General features: G+C 35.4%; 1 protein-coding gene across 1 annotated transcript; it reads left to right on the top strand.

Annotated features, from left to right (window-relative positions):
- The first annotated feature begins 371 nt into the window (after nt 1–371).
- Nucleotides 372–16,672, top strand: smad6 (SMAD family member 6). The gene is given in 4 exon segments (NM_001164977.1): nt 372–1,173; nt 1,413–1,466; nt 1,653–1,727; nt 15,455–16,672. Coding segments are annotated over 4 exon segments (1,092 nt in total). The 5' UTR covers nt 372–752; the 3' UTR covers nt 15,997–16,672.
- The last annotated feature ends 904 nt before the right edge of the window (nt 16,673–17,576 follow it).

Genomic DNA, 17,576 nt, shown 5'->3' with positions numbered 1-17,576 from the left:
ATAAGAGTCTCTGCATAATGTGATCGCCCTCTGAAAACATACAGCTTTACTATTTTCACCCCTGACCTTTCCACTTTGCCTTTGCCGAGCGCCATGTGACTTTCCTATGCAGTCGCATAACGTGTTCTCGAGTGCTGGTTGATCGCATAACGTTTTCTTTAAATTTGAAGGCTTGAAACAAACATTTTGGACTGTTTTTCGGTGAGATATTCCGGGGGAGAAGTAACAGCCAAGTGTAATTTGAGCTGTTATTTGCGCAACAATCATTTTAGACTCGGGGCGCGCCAAAATGTCTAGACGACCACGTGATAATTTTGAACCAATCAAGTGTTAGCAATGGTGTGGCAGTAAGTGTTGTAAATTTCAGTCGTGTTTTTGGAGTCTAGACGTACTAGTCAGTGGAGCTGTACAAGAGTGTTGATACCTCATGCTACTTCCAGCGTTTTCTCTGCGATTCCTAGCCCAACGGTCATAACCGATGTACCTTCAGATTGACAAGATCGCAAGCTATCCGTATATGTGCTTTGTTTTCGCCTCCGAGTCAAGGGTCCTGCACGAATCGGCGATTGGATTTCGGAAACCAGCTGGCGACAGACCCACTTAAGCTCCATCTCTGCTATCAAGTCGCTGGAAAATTGTGTGCTTCTTTGTGGGAATAAGAAGGAATCGTTGCCGATCCTTCAGTATTACTAGTTGTGGTATGCCAGCCCAGTCTTGATGGTTTTAAATTGTGTGCGAGAACCGAATGTCGCATGTTCAGATCGAAGCGTTCGGCGCTTGTTCGGCGACTGTGGAAGTGCCGTGCTGGGTGTGATAACAACAACGACGATGGCGAACCTGGGGAAACAGAGGCCGATCTGGAGTTGAAAACAACCTCACAATCTATATTCAAACGACTTAAAGACAGGCAACTTGAATTGCTTGTCCAAGCATTGGAAAGTAAAGGTGGTGCTATTTCAAGTTGTGTTTTACTCGCCAAAGGGGATCTACGGTTAGGCCGGAGGACGGTGTGTCCACGAGTCGTGTTATGTCAGCTGTTTCGCTGGCCCGATCTCAGACACTCATATGAACTCAAACCGCTCACATTTTGTTGTGATCACGCAAGAAATCAGGGAAATGATGACTCCCTTATCTGCTGCAACCCATTTCATCTCAGTCGCGTGTGCGGCCCAGGTATGCGATGTTATTTTTTTTTTCACTACTGCACTCGCAATTCATGCTGTCCACTTTGAACCCTTGATTTATCATAGGCCCCACTCGTACTATTGAAAAGAACTAAATTGACAAGATGGCGCCGACCGTATTTATGTGTTTATCAGTATTGCTTTCTAGTGTAATTATCTTCTAGCTGGCCTGTTTTTATTCAGACATAGCTCTCTTTCTTAGCTTCTTTCTTTTGCTTTCCACTACAGAGAGCCCGCCTCCACCCTATAGCCAGTTACCGATGGATACGTACCAACTCGAAGGTGGGTCAATCGCCGTGTTTCTCTTTATTTACGCTGTTCTGTGTTCAGATAGCTGCGTAGTTTTGCTTTGATTTTCGTCAGATGCCGCGGTGTGTGACTTTTGTACCTCTCTGGTTGTTAACATTGATACGGTTTAGTAAACATAGTTACTTTAACTCGACTGTTTCTCTCTCTCTCTCCATGTAGCACCAGATACGGGCCCGCAAGAGAGCACGGAAACGGGTGCTAGCAACACAGCATTCACACATCATAACTATACAGGTCAGTCCACATGTATATATGTATTCACTGTATGTTTGTTTTTTCCAATCGGTCAGTTTATGATTGGAAACCCGGGTGAATAGTTTATGCAATTGTTGCGGTGGGAGCAATACCACTAGTCTCCTCCAAAAAAAGCGTAGGTCAAAACGCCATATAAGCAAATTTGACGGGAATGCGGTGTAAAAACACACACACACCGGGTCGAATGAGGACAATCAAACGCGAGCGGCAATGTATGTATGATTGTATTTGGGTAAAACAAATAATAGACAACACGAAATCAATAAAAGAACCTCATTAATTAAAAGAAGGGTATATTCAAAATATTGTTTTCTCTGAAAAAGACAACATCCATATTTATATATTTTTTTATTAAAACTAAAACTTCATTTCAGAAAATAAAATACAAACTGACCTTTGTACATGCAACATACCATAAACATTAAATTTGAATTAACTGACAACAAATCCTAGTTTAATATATGTGAGTAAACAACATGAAGAAACTTCTCAATTTTGAAATAGTTTAGACATAAAAATAAATAAAGTTGACAACTGTAACAAAACAACATTTACTTAAAGCTTGTGCCATTTTCAGGGCTTCTCAAGTTTCATCTGTGCACAGACTAAGCATTTTTTAGAGTGTTTTGAAAAAGGGGGAGGGGCATTAGTAAATAAATTTTAAAAAAAGAAGAGAGAGACTGTCTGAATGGAGTAATACTATCATTGACATTAATATTTGCCATCTAACTTTATATATTTTTAAGTTTTATAACTTTCCGTTTTTGAAATGTACAGCATTTTTCAAACTAACTTGCCTGGAAGTAAAACAACTTGTCAGTTGCAATTATTGACTACTCTATCAAAACAGAGGGATGTAAGGACTCCCCAACCTACTGTAAATTAACCTTTTAATGTACCTCTGTATAAAGACTTTCTCAAATATGCCGAACTTGGATGACACAGTTTCATGGAGAAATGACCTATTACCATGGCAACAGACTTTGTAATCTACCCAAAATTTAAACTCTGAATTACCTAATCACATTTCCGGTATTCACTGTGATGGATAGTTACATGTCTTCAAAGTTTGTCCCACTACCAGATAAAACAAATTTGGATGCCATAAAAAGTATGAGCGAGCTGATAACTTTAATAGTTTGATGAGATGCTCCCGAGAATAAAAAAATTCCAATGCATCTGTGTTTCCACCATGTATACACAGAGAGGCACACACTATCCAAGTTGTAGCTTGACCTAGAGCAAAGCGCAGTAATTGATAACAGACAGATTTTATCACTGGTATGTAGTCAAATCAGAGAAAGCTTCAATAAAATAAAAAGGAAGTTAAAGCTATTTAATAATTGTGTGGTCGCTTCAGAGATACTGGTTAATGCCGTTAACACCATGTCTTGCCTCAATTACTGTTGTTTATTTAACATGGTGAACTTCTGGGCTTGTTTGTCATACGTCATGTGTTTTCGGTCATTCTTTGCTCGTCAACATTCTGTGGCCCAATTAGAGTAGGTTTATTCTTTCATCATGGGTTGGCTTATGGATATACTGCCTCAGTATGTGTTGGATCTAGACAACATGTTTTAAGAAAATCAACCTTTTTTTTCGCCAGTTTTCTCCTATAGCTTGCTTTCCTGACCTCACGTTTCAGACTTGTCTTGTGCTCGGGAGTGTTTCGAATTAGTTTGAAGTAACAGCTACTCCTAATATTATTTTAACATGCTGAACTAGCATGCTGTGTTCCGACCACGTCAGTCAGTAGGTGTCATTGTGGAACTGCTTCGGAAAATTATTTAAATACCAAACTTTATCTAGGCCTCCACGTTTTATTTTTCCTGTCCATTAATTATAGCGGGTAAGTTAACGTTTAGGTTTCGCATGTCGTAGGATGTGATAGTATTAAGATACTATGGTGGTGTGGTCTCTTGTTGATTGCATTGACGGCAGCTTTGTTATGTATGTAGGCATGTTTAGTTCTGACGCAGAATAGACCTCAGTTTACTTAAGTCAACAAGACTTTTCTTTGAACCTATGTGAGTAGATCTGCGGGAGGCATGGCTTTTGCTCAGAAAAAAACCCCCATAGAGTAGAGAACGCCTAAGTTTGCAATGATGGTACCATTCACTCCCTGATTCCATGTACCAAAGTTAGATAGGGGTCAGGGCCTGCCACCATTTTTCTGACTGGGTGTATTTGAATTTCAATGCTTAGAGTGAGTTGGTCATTGTATAATGTGTATTACCTTTTCAGTTTGTGTGTTTCCAGGCCACTTAGCTGTACTTAGTGCATTTGTACCTTTTTTATGCTAAAATGTGTGTGCCGCAGTGAAAACTGACAGAGTTAGCCTGTGTCAATAGTGAAGGGTTGAGTACAAGTCAAACCATATAGTGATCAGGCATGACCCAGTTTGACCACTGACAAATTTTACCAGATCTTTTGACATGACTATGGTTTGGGTAATTTATCATTAACTTAGGTAAGGTCAGTGTTTCTGTTAAATGTCAAAGCTGTGATGTATATCTTTTTCAGAGAAAAATCAGAAACATGTTTAAAAACACTATTTATAAATGAGAAGGCGACAGGTCAGGTTTACAACTGTTTATTATCTAATGAGTTCATTAAAAATAACTATTTTTCCTAGTTCACGATTGCTTCTTTTTCCTCTTCATTTGTATAACATTTTTAAAAATTCCAGGATAAAAATATTATGGTATTCAATAATACTAAAATAAAACTGTGACCTCATTAATGCTAAGTATTATTATCATTTAAATTAACACTGCTTCTGCAGGATGTCCGCATTATATGTTAACATTTTCACCACCAGACTCTCTCACCTAAATTATTCTGCATTTTTTTCTTATATTCTTCAATATTTCTGAAAATGAACCCTAATTTTGGAGCCAACAGACAAATTCTCATCAATTTTAATATTTGACTCAACAAATTTGGCTAATTTTGGCCCAATTTATAAATAGGACTATTTTGTGAATTTGTAATAAATAGAGGGAACTGGTGGTGAAAAAGTAGATAATTGCAACCTTTATGGAAACCAGACTGTATTTTCAAATTTAATTTAAGAAAAAAAAGGGGGGGGGCCTGTCTTTCAGATGTTATTTTTCTCTGTGGTAAAACTAACTTGCTTTTATGTCAACACTATAATATTCTGCTTGGAGCTATGTCCAAATTGACCCAGTAAACGAATTTGTGTATGGTAAATCACTTAATGTCGACATACTTTTTTTTTTCTCTCCCATCTCAGAGTGATTCGATCAAGCTCCGTCCCAGTTTTCGGTTCAATTTTATAATCAAGTTTAAAAAGAAACTCCAACTGATCGCATTTTTTGTTAAGCTCCTCTGGGGTTGAATGTCGTCTCCACAAAGGGAATCGTAAATGGTTGGGGGAGGGTGAATACCGTACACAGCGTGGGCTTGGCGAGTGGTTTGTAGATTAAGAATCTCAGCACACAGTCGTTGTGAAAAGCCATGTTGGCAAGACAGTGAATTGCTATTATATCCTATTCATACATACTTCACAACCCCTTTTCCCATTTACACATTTTCTAAATGGTGTCCAATCAGTTATTTGTTTTGAGGTCAAGGCATTCACAATGTTTCGCCAGATGACTACATACATATACCTGTAGTGTGGTTTAGAGGTGTTGCCCAATCGTGAGTGTCAATTTAACTCATATAAAACAGGAAATTTTAAACCATGCGTATTTACTTTAGGTATACAGGTTGCTGATCTTGATGGGCTGTGTAGTAACTTGTTTGTTTTTGTAACTGGTAAACCTTGCTTCATGGGAATATTAACTGTATACTGTAATGGCGTTGTGAAGACAATTTTTTTTTCATTTTTTAGGATCCTGTCCACAATGATTTCAGTGACTTGTCTCGCTAAAATTAAAGAATTCGTTTTGTACACAAAAAATGGTTGATATTTCGCCACTAAAAATCATTAATTTATTGAATTCTCGGGGCATTCAATCAGATGAAAATTTCACAAAAGTTAGAGCGACTTCCCAGCCAAATTTTCACTATGATTTTTCTAAATTTTGAAAATATGTCACTTGCCATATTAAATCGGCATTATTTTCCCAAAGCTCATAATTTCCTATAAAAATAATAACTCTTGTAGCTTAATAATCTGAATTGTTAGATTGTGTTCAATATTACAAGTCCCTGTTATTTCTGTGCAGAGATGAACAATCTGTATCTGTTGTGACAGCTTTTAGTGGTGCCGGTCTGTCTGTATCCACTGTCTCTCTGCTTCCACTATGGTGCCTGCTGCCTCATGTATATCAGTGGGTTGTATTTGCATAGTGTATAATGGTAGTCCATTATATGATATTAGCATTCTTAGAATCAACCTGTCAGTAGCTAGGAGTTAAATCCCTTCAAGGCTTTAGCATTGCACCTTATTTACTACTAGCTACATGCTTACCTAATTCTGTGTTTGGGTATTGCATATTCTTTAAAACTGTTTTAATTCCAGATTTTAATTTTAACGTATTTTAAAGTGTATGGCAGCGTAAATTTCACTGAGGCCTCTAAGACGTGAAAAACTTGCATGACTATTTGACTGTACTAACGCTATTAATTTCCTATTAAATTAAAACAACAATTTTTCACGATACTCTCTCTAAACCACAAATGCATGACCCAGTTTTTTTTTAAAACTTGCGTAATAATCACGTAATTCATGTAAATTTATGAATTGCACTGCTTTCGTAATTTTATTGCAGTTTTCACAACATTAAAGTCATTTCCCTCCAAAATCGCAAGGGAGCAATTTGTTCATGCGTCCAGGTAGAACGCTTCAAAATTTACATTTATTATATACCAGAATTGCAAAATATATATTTTGACTATAGGCACACCTCTGTCATGTATGTTAGAGCATGGGCTACTATTTTATCGCAAGGACGATACAAGTAAAACATTATGAAACTTTATTATCTATGTATAAATGATATGATGATCTCATTTCGTGTGAGTTGAATGAACTTGTTCTGACCGCAAAACTGTTGGCGCTTGCAAACGTTGGATTGTGGAATAAGCGATGTTATCGCTCTTTTTCAAAAACGGGTAAACACTGGTAATACATACACACACAGAGGACACTAAGACAAATGTCACTACCATTTCTAGAAATAAACATCTGTCTTGCAATGTGATTATTTCACGTGATTTCAGTTGGAATCTTCATCTGCATATCACACCTTAATCTGATCTTCTATATCTATGATACCGATAGTATATAAAGTACTTTTGAACTATTTACTTGAAGTTATACAGGAATGATAATAGCTGACATGTCATTATCTGTTGCATTAACGAGTGTAATTAGTTGACCTTGTGTGACCTCTCACCACTAATTGACCAGTCACACAACTGTGATTCCGGATATTGCTTGACTGGATTGTATTATTGAGTTATAGTAAAACTGAAAACCTGTGATCCAGGATTCCGAAATGTGCCATCCATCTGCCAATAGATCAATTTATTAATAAATAAATCTGGTTAAGTAGTTTATTGTATTACTTGTATATGTTAGGCCTGAATATCACCTAAATAGTGCCTTGATGACCAGTTTCCATAAAAGTTTCCATGTTTAGTGTTTTATAGAATTTTGAAGTATCAATATCAATCCATTGTACACGTGATCGCTCAAGATCATTAACAGTTTTACAAGTGCAGATGTAGTCGTACTTAAATTTAGCATTTAAACTTAATTGCTCGATTTCTTAGAATGATTGAAAGTAGCATTTACCAGCTGATTAATTAGTTGACTGTTTAAGGACTGAAATATTAGCTATGGACAGATACTGAAACTTGAAACCTGTAAACTATATTTTTTTTATCCAAAGCCGAGCTTATATGCAAGACTTCCATAGACTTAAATTACATCAAATAATTTTCCTTTTCCCCTTTGTGAAACTAATAATTGCAACACTAAACATTATCACAGTGACTATTTAAAATATTAATAATATCTTTCAGTTATCGTATATATATATTTGCAGCATATAGGTCAGATGCATGACCCTTAAAGGTCACACATCCTGGTACTTTTGGGGGTACATATTCACAATCAATAATAGTTTCTGGGTTATTTTTTTTTTAAATGCCTGTAATTGTCGAAAAAACTTAATACTTTTAGGTTTTCACATATTTCTTATTTTTGTGACAATTTTTAAATTCAATTTACGGTTAAGTTCGTGGATACAATCTGCATGCGTTTTACCACTTCCGCCTCGGTTTCACAGAAATTCATCTGTACTTTTGAGATACTGTCGTTAATGTATATTTGCATGATATATCTAACTGCTTTAAGTAAAAATCATGTAAATTTTGTAGCACCTAAATTTTCTCTCGGATACTGCAACATGAAACATCAGCGCGTTTGTGGAATATGGTTTTCAGTAATGCCATAATTCCTAGTAGTGGAAATTAAATAGATTCACAATAATATTGAACATTTAATTTGTTTGGTTTTCAGCATATGGGCGAGAAATATTCATTTGAGATATTTAAATTCGGGCAATTTTTCAGTCTTTCAAGGTTACTGGCAGGCTACCAACAAAGTAATGTCTGCATGGCTGAGTTGAATGTATTCTACATGCGTATGTATACATATACTATTTGGCAAATAAATAAACCTTATCCGTAGTCGTCACTACTACTCATAACCTGTTGTGTTATACAAAGTATTTTTTTCGGTGTTTTTTTTTTTTTGTCCATTTATGCCGGAAATGTGTAATAACACTTCAGGGATCCGCCGTTGAATTTTTCATGAAATGATGTGTAATTTTTCTGCTTGACAAACCACATTGTCATGAAAAATCAATAGTGAGGCCGCTGACAAAAAGTTCAGTGTCATGGCATTATGCTTATCCAGCTGGCTATATTGTAAAACATACAAATACTCAAACTAGTGTTCTGAGAGGGAAAAAAGCACTTTCCAGTGTACAGTTCAATTACCAGGCCAGTGACCTTATTTGCTGACAATCCCATAAAAACAACATTAAAAATTCCTTAATCTAAAAAAGTGTAAAATCGTAAAAAAATTAAATCGATGTCATGTAACATTCACATTATATATACATGTATATTACATTTTTGTACTGTGTATTTTGTGTGTGTGTGTGTCGTTAATTTTTTGAGAGTTCAGATTTTACTGCAATGTGATTGTAAATTATTTACAGTTGAAAATAGGCAATGGACAAACAAACATTGACGTTGCAGATAATTAGTCAGCGACAAACGTACAACAAAAATATGCCATAAACAGCCCTCTCACAGGTCTAATAATTTTTTTCATTTTTAAGGTCATTCTCCTCATTAAAATGCCTAAGTTGTAAAATATGAGATATTATTAATAACTGTCTGATGATGACTTCATATTTTGATGTGTTGTACTGTACTACTGTGTTAAAAATAGAAATTAATATAAAAGGGTTTAAAATTGTTTATGATCTCTCCAATATTGCCGAAGTTTTATTTATACTCAGTACGAAATGCCTTGCAAATATTTATCTGTTTTTGCTTGTCACAGTTCTCAAATTATTGACTTAAATTTACACAAAGTGGACCAAATTGTTGTCAGTGAATATGCCTGCAATCTTGAGAACTAAATTTGACCTGTTTGCCTATCTGCATTGACAAGATATAGCTGTCCTCAATACATACACACCATGTTTTGAATAATGTTTAAATAAACTGTAAAATTTTTACATAGTGCCATGGAAAATGCAAGTTTTTTTGTGTATAATCCACATTAGTTTATTATTAGAATTATAGTTGTGACTCGTGAATCATTCAAATTATCTACCATCTTTTGGAATTAAAATACAGATTTTTGTCTAGTTGACTGTGAGGTGTTCTCTTAACCAATCTGTTACACAGGCATGCTTTCATATGTGGCTTAGGAGGTTAAACTTTCAAGTCGTATCAGAAAAGCTTTCAAGTGCCAGGAATGTGTTCTGAAACATTTGCATTTTAAGTTTACCATGAATTTGAGTAATGTCCCAGATGTTTGTGTGATTTCATAGATGTTTGAGTGGGACATGCTATCACGTTTTCCCCTCTTCATGGGAAATAACGGCCTAGAGAGGGGGGTGAGGATAGGAGCCCTCAAAGATTTGTGTCTCAGTTTGCGTTTTGCGTAATTGAGTAGTTTGGAAGGCTCTGAACGACAATGTCCGAAGACCATATGCAGTTTTTTTCCAAACCACGCTGTTTACAACATAAATTTGTTAGGGTAGCACAAAGAACTTTCAGGGTTGAAAACTTGACCTTGATAGGGTTTCCCAGGCAACCACAATGATCCATCGACCTAGTTTTGTGAACAAAAGTTGGTAAATACCCTGTTAAAATAAAAAGTGTATGTATTTTTTTTTTTGGCAGAGCTAAGGAATGTCCTGTAATTGTGTTAGTGTTTATGGAATGATGTGCTAGATAGTGGCATGGGGCTCTGATGCACACATTAAACAAATGTTATGACATGCCACATAGCTTCTCTGTATTAATGACGACAGTGATACTCTGACTATTTTGGGGGCAAGGTTCAATTGTGTTTTTAAATCACATTTTGATTTTCTGACCACTTTTTTGTTCACTTGCTGTTTTTCTCAGTCTGATGTATTCTTAATAGGGTTTGGAAATGTACGAATGTCGAAATAATGGCTTGAAAGTCGGGCCACACATGGTCTGTTGATTCATATATAAGTTAGCTTGCAGGGCTGTGGTGACTCAGTGGTTGACAGATTAGTTCCAGTTATTTCAAAATTTTTTTTCTGTAATCAATTAGTATTGAAATGTAATATTAATGTAATTCACCCCTTTTTGGGGTACATGATCTCTTTCTCATCTCTGCAATACAGTTTGAGATGTTATGTTCATGGTGTCACACTTTCCCTGCTTTTATGTATATCAGTTCCATTTCTTCATACTTAGAAATAAATAAATAAAATAATGATAAATTATCTATTTCTTGGCATAAATAATGGTTTATCCTCTTGATTTCCGGTGAAATTCTAGGCAGGGCTACGTGACCCCATTTCTCATCACCATCTCATTCCCCGGTTTATGCTTATTAATACTAATTGAGGGTTTACATACGATACCCTTCACTTCAGCTCTCAGTAATATCAAGTGCACAATGTCCAATACTGAGGGTGGGAAGGGACCACCTTCAATTTGGTAGGGGTAATGCTGTACACCTACAATACTAGGGTAATACCATCTACAATACTGGGTTTGGGACAGACCACCCACAATTCTGGGTTTGGGGCAGACCACCCACAATTCGGGGTAGGGGCAGACCACCTAGAAATCTGGGATAGGGGCAGACTGCTATCTACAATACTGGAGTAGGGATGGACCACCTCCACTACTGGGCTTGGGGCAAACTACCTCCAAAATTGGGGTAGGGACTCTCCAATTCCGAGGTAGGAGCGGACCACTTATAATACTGAGGTAGGACCATCACCAATACTGGTTTTAGGGCAGACTACCTTTAATACTGGCGTAAGGGCCCTCCAATACTCACGTGGATTGGATCACCTCTATTACTGGGTTTGAGCAGACCACCTCTAAAACTGCAATAGGGGGCGGACCACCTCTAATACTAAGGTAGGGGCAGACCATCTCAAATACTGGGGGCAGACCATCTCCAATACTTGGGGCAGACTTTCTCCAATACTTGGGCAAACCTTCTCCAATACTAGGGCTTACCTTCTCCAATACTTGGGCAAACCTTTTCCAATACTTGGGCAAACCTTCTCCAATACTAGGGGTGCTAATCCGAGCTGCATTTGTCAAAGTAAGCTATTTAGTTTATTTACAAGTTACATTCCTTTACTACACATATAGTATACCCGGTGGTTATTCTAAACATTGCTGATCTTGTTAACAGAAAAGTCATCACATTAGTCCTCGACCTCAAAATGGTTACTTACTATAAACTTATGACTCTGTTGATTCATAAATATTACTGTTTGTGTATTTAAATCTGTGATTTATTCTTTGTTGTTTTTTGCTAAGAATGTTAAGTTGGTAATCAAGGCTGCTTTAAAGCATATGGTTAATTCCACAATTTAGAATTAGAAATTTCGAATTTGGCTAAAACGTTGCCTACATTTCTTACTGTTATTGAAAAGATTTTTGACCTTTTTTGGCTTAAAATGACAAGTTATTTGTTTGTATTTCATCTAGAGTGTGGCTAATGGAAGAATCATGTCAAAGCGTTTGAAGTATTTTGTTTGACTTGGCATTAAGGAACACTTTTAGACAATGCATCGTGGGTAAAAAGTTCATCCACCTTAATCTAGGTCAGATAATTCTGTGGAAAAATAGTAAAAAGTACAAAAAGATAATTTTTTTAAAAATCTGACGAACTGCAAAATTGTATGTTTTCTTGCCGTGATAATCTGTAGGAAATATGTTTTTGGGTATCGTCCAAAACTGGTGGTGCAGTTATTCCATATCACACAGAGACTCTATGTTTATAAACTTATAGATTATTTTGGTGTCTAGTGGTGACTTCTGCATATTCCAAGTACATGCAGCTGAAAAAAGTATTAACTTGTTCAGAACGAGGAATATGGGGCAGCCTATTTAAAAAACACTGAGAAAATTACTACTGTGATCGAAAAGTCTAGTTCCTTTTTCTGCATCGACAGTTTTGGATTTACTTAGGAGAGCCTGACTACTTAATACTACCAGTGCTTTCAACATTCCCCTTTTTGTGCCCCCTGTGCGTTAAGTGTTGATAGGTACAAGACACACTATATGCCAGTATAACCTTTGTATACTCAACGTTAGTACATTAAAGTGGGTAAGTTCTGTGGGACATGGTTCATAACTCCTTTTAACCGACTACACATACACTCCGTTTGGGTTAACCTTTTTCCCCTCCCCTAAAACCAAAGTTTGTATTCGAGCAACTTCTCTGATTGCAGCGTTACGTAAAAGTGTGTGAATACAAACACCTACCTACGTAGTACACTCAAGTCTAAATTAGGTTCGGCTAATATATTTTGGTTAATATTTAAACCAAAGTAGATAAGGTCAAATGTGATAGTTATTTTATAACTTTATTACTGAGCAGTCTGTAAACATATATCATCAATTTTACTCTATATTTTGATCGAAAACTATTGATAAAAAGTTTTTTATATGTTTAAACTAAAGTGGAAATGATTGAAAACAATTTGACAGATGTTTTAGTTGGCATGATTGTGTAGGCAAAGGACATACCAGTGTTCTATGATTAATATACTGTTAGATTTTCTTGTCATAAGCAAAGCTTTTGTGATGGAATTTCCCAGTGATTAGGGTCAGGGGATTGTTGGTTTAAGTCGGGTGTTTTATTGGTGTTTCTTCACTCTGTCTAAAAGGCTGTCAGTTCTCTGTGTTGACCTTAAAACAACAACAAGAAGCCTCCTGTGTTCATTTGCAATTATGTTAATATGTACCCGGTGACCCAGATTTAAATTTGTGAATTGAATTGTTAATTGTATTTGCTTGTAAAAGTTATTTTTAGCATTTATGCAAATTTATTTTACATTATAGCTTTGCTACTTAATCATATTATATTGTTGGTATGTTCTGATTAGTAGTTGTTTGGAAATGTTTGTCACCAAATACAAATATAAAAATGAAAAAAAATGACCTTCAATGAATGTGGTTGTACCATGATTTTTTTTAATGATTTATTTATTTATTAATTATGTTTATTTGTTTGAGAATGGTCAATGTGAGGTGATGAGTTTAGATTAATATTTGAAAAGAAAGGAACTTGAATTTATTTCGTCTCTCAGTTGAATTCTAATAACGTCTTTGGAGTCCACGGGGACACCAAGCAAAGTATACCCGTAATGGGTGAACTGTTGTGTGTGGGTTTTTATCAACCACCTGAATTCAACGACAACATAATTCATTTGTTTTATGCCACTTTGTTGAAAATTATAGAAAAAAAAAAAAAAAAATAGTTCCCTTCAGTTAATATATTTTTGCTTTGCTTTTGATCCACCAAACCCACCATGCAATTTTTAGATAATTATGCGATTTTTTTTAAATTTCAACTAAAGGTGAAAACTACCTGTCAAAATAGCCATTGAGGTGAAATGTTTACTGTAATTTTGTAAATATCTCTCTAAATATATATTAGGTGACATTAAAACATTATCAGTTTGGTGTGTTTGTATGCAAATGAGTAAACATATAACATGTAAAATACTAGTATTTATGAAAAACACTGATTTTTGACAAATTGAATGTAAAATGGATCATTCCTTCAGCGATAATAGCGAAAATTAATTCCAAGCAAAAACAAAGTTATTTTACAGTAATTATTTTGTAATGTGTCAAAAAAATGTAATGTGTTCATTTCTGTTATTTTTAAGTACAATTTAACTGACCTTACACATTCAAGTAAAAACTTTAAACTTGAAATACTGATTTCTGAGTTCAATGTAAAATATAGGAAAAATGTGTAATCGCTGGATTTTATTTACAATGAATCATTCCTTTAGCGAAAATAGCGAAAATTAGTTCCAAGCGAAAACAAAGTATTTTACCGTATATGATACATGCTTGATTAATAGCTATAAAAGGTTGCACTGTGTGTGAAACAGTTGATATCCGACTGTGCAATTTAAGATTACCTGAAGCAATTCACGCTGCAAGTGTGATGCTGCGAAATTTATGAGAGACAAATACTTGCAAATTTGATGAAAATTGTGCTGTCTTGTAGTTTTGCTAGTTTCACTCAGGGTCCTGAAGATGCAAATATGGTTTATTTTGTCTATAGACAATTTTTTTTACTATTACGCAACCACATGCATATACTAATAGAACAAATACTGTTTACTGTAAAATACTTAATTTTCACTATTTTCATTGAAGGGATGATCAATTGAAAATAAATTCCATACAAAACACCCCAAATGATCTTTTCAGCGAAAATTAATTCCAGCTAAAATAAAGTATTTCACAGTATTACAGACTGAACTAAAATAGGAGGAACGAAGCAAAAAACAAACATCCCTTTTTAATAATAATAAATTATTAATATAGCTTTTCATTTGTTTATGATGTTCTTTGAACCAAAATATTATGCATATTAATTTTCATATTTTGTCTATAAATGTTTTTGTCATTTGTGGATGTAATTATATCAACAAATTAGGATGTATTAGTATTTTTGTGTTCCAATCCTGAATCAAATTTATTGTTTGTGTCTTCATAATAACACAACTTTCACAATGTTATCATGTGTTTTTTCACAACATTCTAGTGGGTTTTTCACAACATTCTAGTGGGTTTTTCACAACATTCTAGTGGGTTTTTCACAACATTCTAGTGGGTTTTTCACAACATTCTAGTGGGTTTTTTCACAACATTCTAGTGGGTTTTTCACAACATTCTAGTGGGTTTTTCACAACATTCTAGTGGGTTTTTCACAACATTCTAGTGGGTTTTTCACAACATTCTAGTGGGTTTTTCACAACATTCTAGTGGGTTTTTCACAACATTCTAGTGTGGTTTTTCACAACATTCTAGTGGGTTTTTCTCAACATTCTAGTGGGTTTTTCACAACATTCTAGTGGGTTTTTCACAATGTTCTTGTATGTTGTTTCATGATGTTCTTGTGTGTAGCACTGTTTATGATTAACGTTCTTTTTGTCTCTTTGTGCTTATAGACCTCAAGGATTCACACTGTGCCTCCCAACCTATACATTGGTGCAACGTGGCATATTGGGAATTACGCTCACGGGTTGGACGGTTGTATCAAGTTAACCACCAGTCTGCAAACATTTTTCAGGAACTACCTCACGGCGATGGATTGTGCCTCGGACTTTTAGATCGTGAATGTCGGACAGAGTCTGTCATTAGAACTAGAACTAAAATAGGGTACGGAGTGACTATAAGCCGAGAACAAGACGGTGTTTGGGCGTATAACAGAAGCAACCACGCTATGTTTGTGAATTCACCGACACTGGACACGCCAAACTCTAGAACATTGTCCGTCTGGAAAGTCTCTCCTGGTTACTCGATCAGGATCTTTGATTATGAAAAATCTGAACTTCTACGAAGGACTAGAAACCCTGAACTTATGGACGGCCCGTACGATCCAAACTCTGTGAGGATCAGCTTTGTCAAAGGCTGGGGGCCGTGCTATTCTCGGCAGTTTGTTACCTCCTGTCCTTGTTGGATTGAAATTATTTTCAACTTGCCCCGATGACACCTCCAGAAACCTAGATTTAATATAATATTTTATTTTATATATATATTATATCATGTAAATAAGTCTCATTTTTACATCATAATAATTTATGGCGCCCTCTTTGCTAACCAACGAAACGATCCTCCTCAAAAAGTTTGACCTGTTTCCTACCGATAACTTTCTGGCAATTATAAATATACTGTATTTACTCTATTAGTAGCACATTTGCTTATGTAAATGACAGCTTTGTGTCTATGGTAAAACTAAGTCATATTAGCATATGTGCATTTCTATTGGAGATGTGCTACAAATAGAGAAAATATGATATATATAAAAAAAAAAGGAGTTTGAGCATATGTGAGAAATTCTCAAGTTATATTGACTGAGCCAATGTTAATAATTTATAGACAAGGATTCATATATATATCCGAGTCATTTGTAGACAAGGATTCATATATATCATCATCCTTTTGTTTAGATATCAAGAAGATATTCTATGTGAAGTTATACGATCTTTTTTTTCCAAATTTGGCAGAAAGTATTTGGTACAGAACAGCGTTGAATGTACGATATTACCCTGTACTGTACAGCTATATATTGCTCTGTACAAACTGAACTAAAAAAAGAGGAATGAAGCGAAAGACGAACAAACATCCTTATTGAATAAAATCGTTAATATCAATTTAAAAACTAACTATTTCTTCATTTGATTTTATTCGTTGAGCATGTGAAATGCATGCTGGGAGTTAATGCATGAAGGATGGGGTAAAAGCAGGCTGGGTAGTGAGGTTCATTTCATGAATGTGGTATGGTTTTCACTTAACCTATAAGGCAAGCACACTGTTCTGTCTTGCAAATTTGTTTTCAAACAAATGGTGATCAAGAGATCTAGCCAATGATAAATTATTTGCATTTGACTCAAGATTATTAGGATTTCTGCATTTTAGAAAAAAAACACATTAACGTGCAAGATGCTGTACCAAACTTTTGGTAGGAATCATGGGTTTGGAAGAGTTACAAATATCCAAAAATACAGTATCCCAAGATGCAATGCCAAATTAAGAAGATACTGAAGATGGATTTTTTGTTTGTTTGTTTGTTTTTTAGGGGGTTTTCAGTTTTATTTTTGGATGCTGGGTCCTCCATTTTTGTAAGTTCTAAGTCCTTGTAATTGGCACATTGAATTAATATGCAAATTGTCCGTGGAACTTAAAAGAACATGAAGTTATCTCTCTCCAAAGTAAACATTCCCTGAGGCATGCAAGTATTTTATGTGTATGTTATGAATGTAGTGTGTTTTTATAGTGTTGATGTTCCTCCGTTGTGTAAAACAGATTTGGGTTGAATTGGGGTCAGGGCCAAAATACAAAAAAGGTGGCTAAATCAATTGAGTTTTGCTAAATCCTGCCAGAAACTAACCACATTTACAAAAAAACAGCTTTCCTCAATATTCTGTAATTTACAGCTCTCGATATTCAATATTACACGTAGTGATCGTATCACTGCCCTTGTTAACTTTTCATGCTTTTTCGATTATTGGTGTTTGCATTTTAAAAACATAGTTAATCTGACGTCTGTAACGAACACAAAATTGGTAC

The sequence above is a fragment of the Saccoglossus kowalevskii genome, chromosome 21 (genome assembly GCF_978046115.1).
Source record: "Saccoglossus kowalevskii chromosome 21, keSacKowa6.1, whole genome shotgun sequence".
NCBI classification, from domain to species: Eukaryota; Metazoa; Hemichordata; class Enteropneusta; family Harrimaniidae; genus Saccoglossus; species Saccoglossus kowalevskii.
Note: the sequence above shows the minus strand (reverse complement) of the source record. Positions and strands in the feature narration are given on the sequence as shown.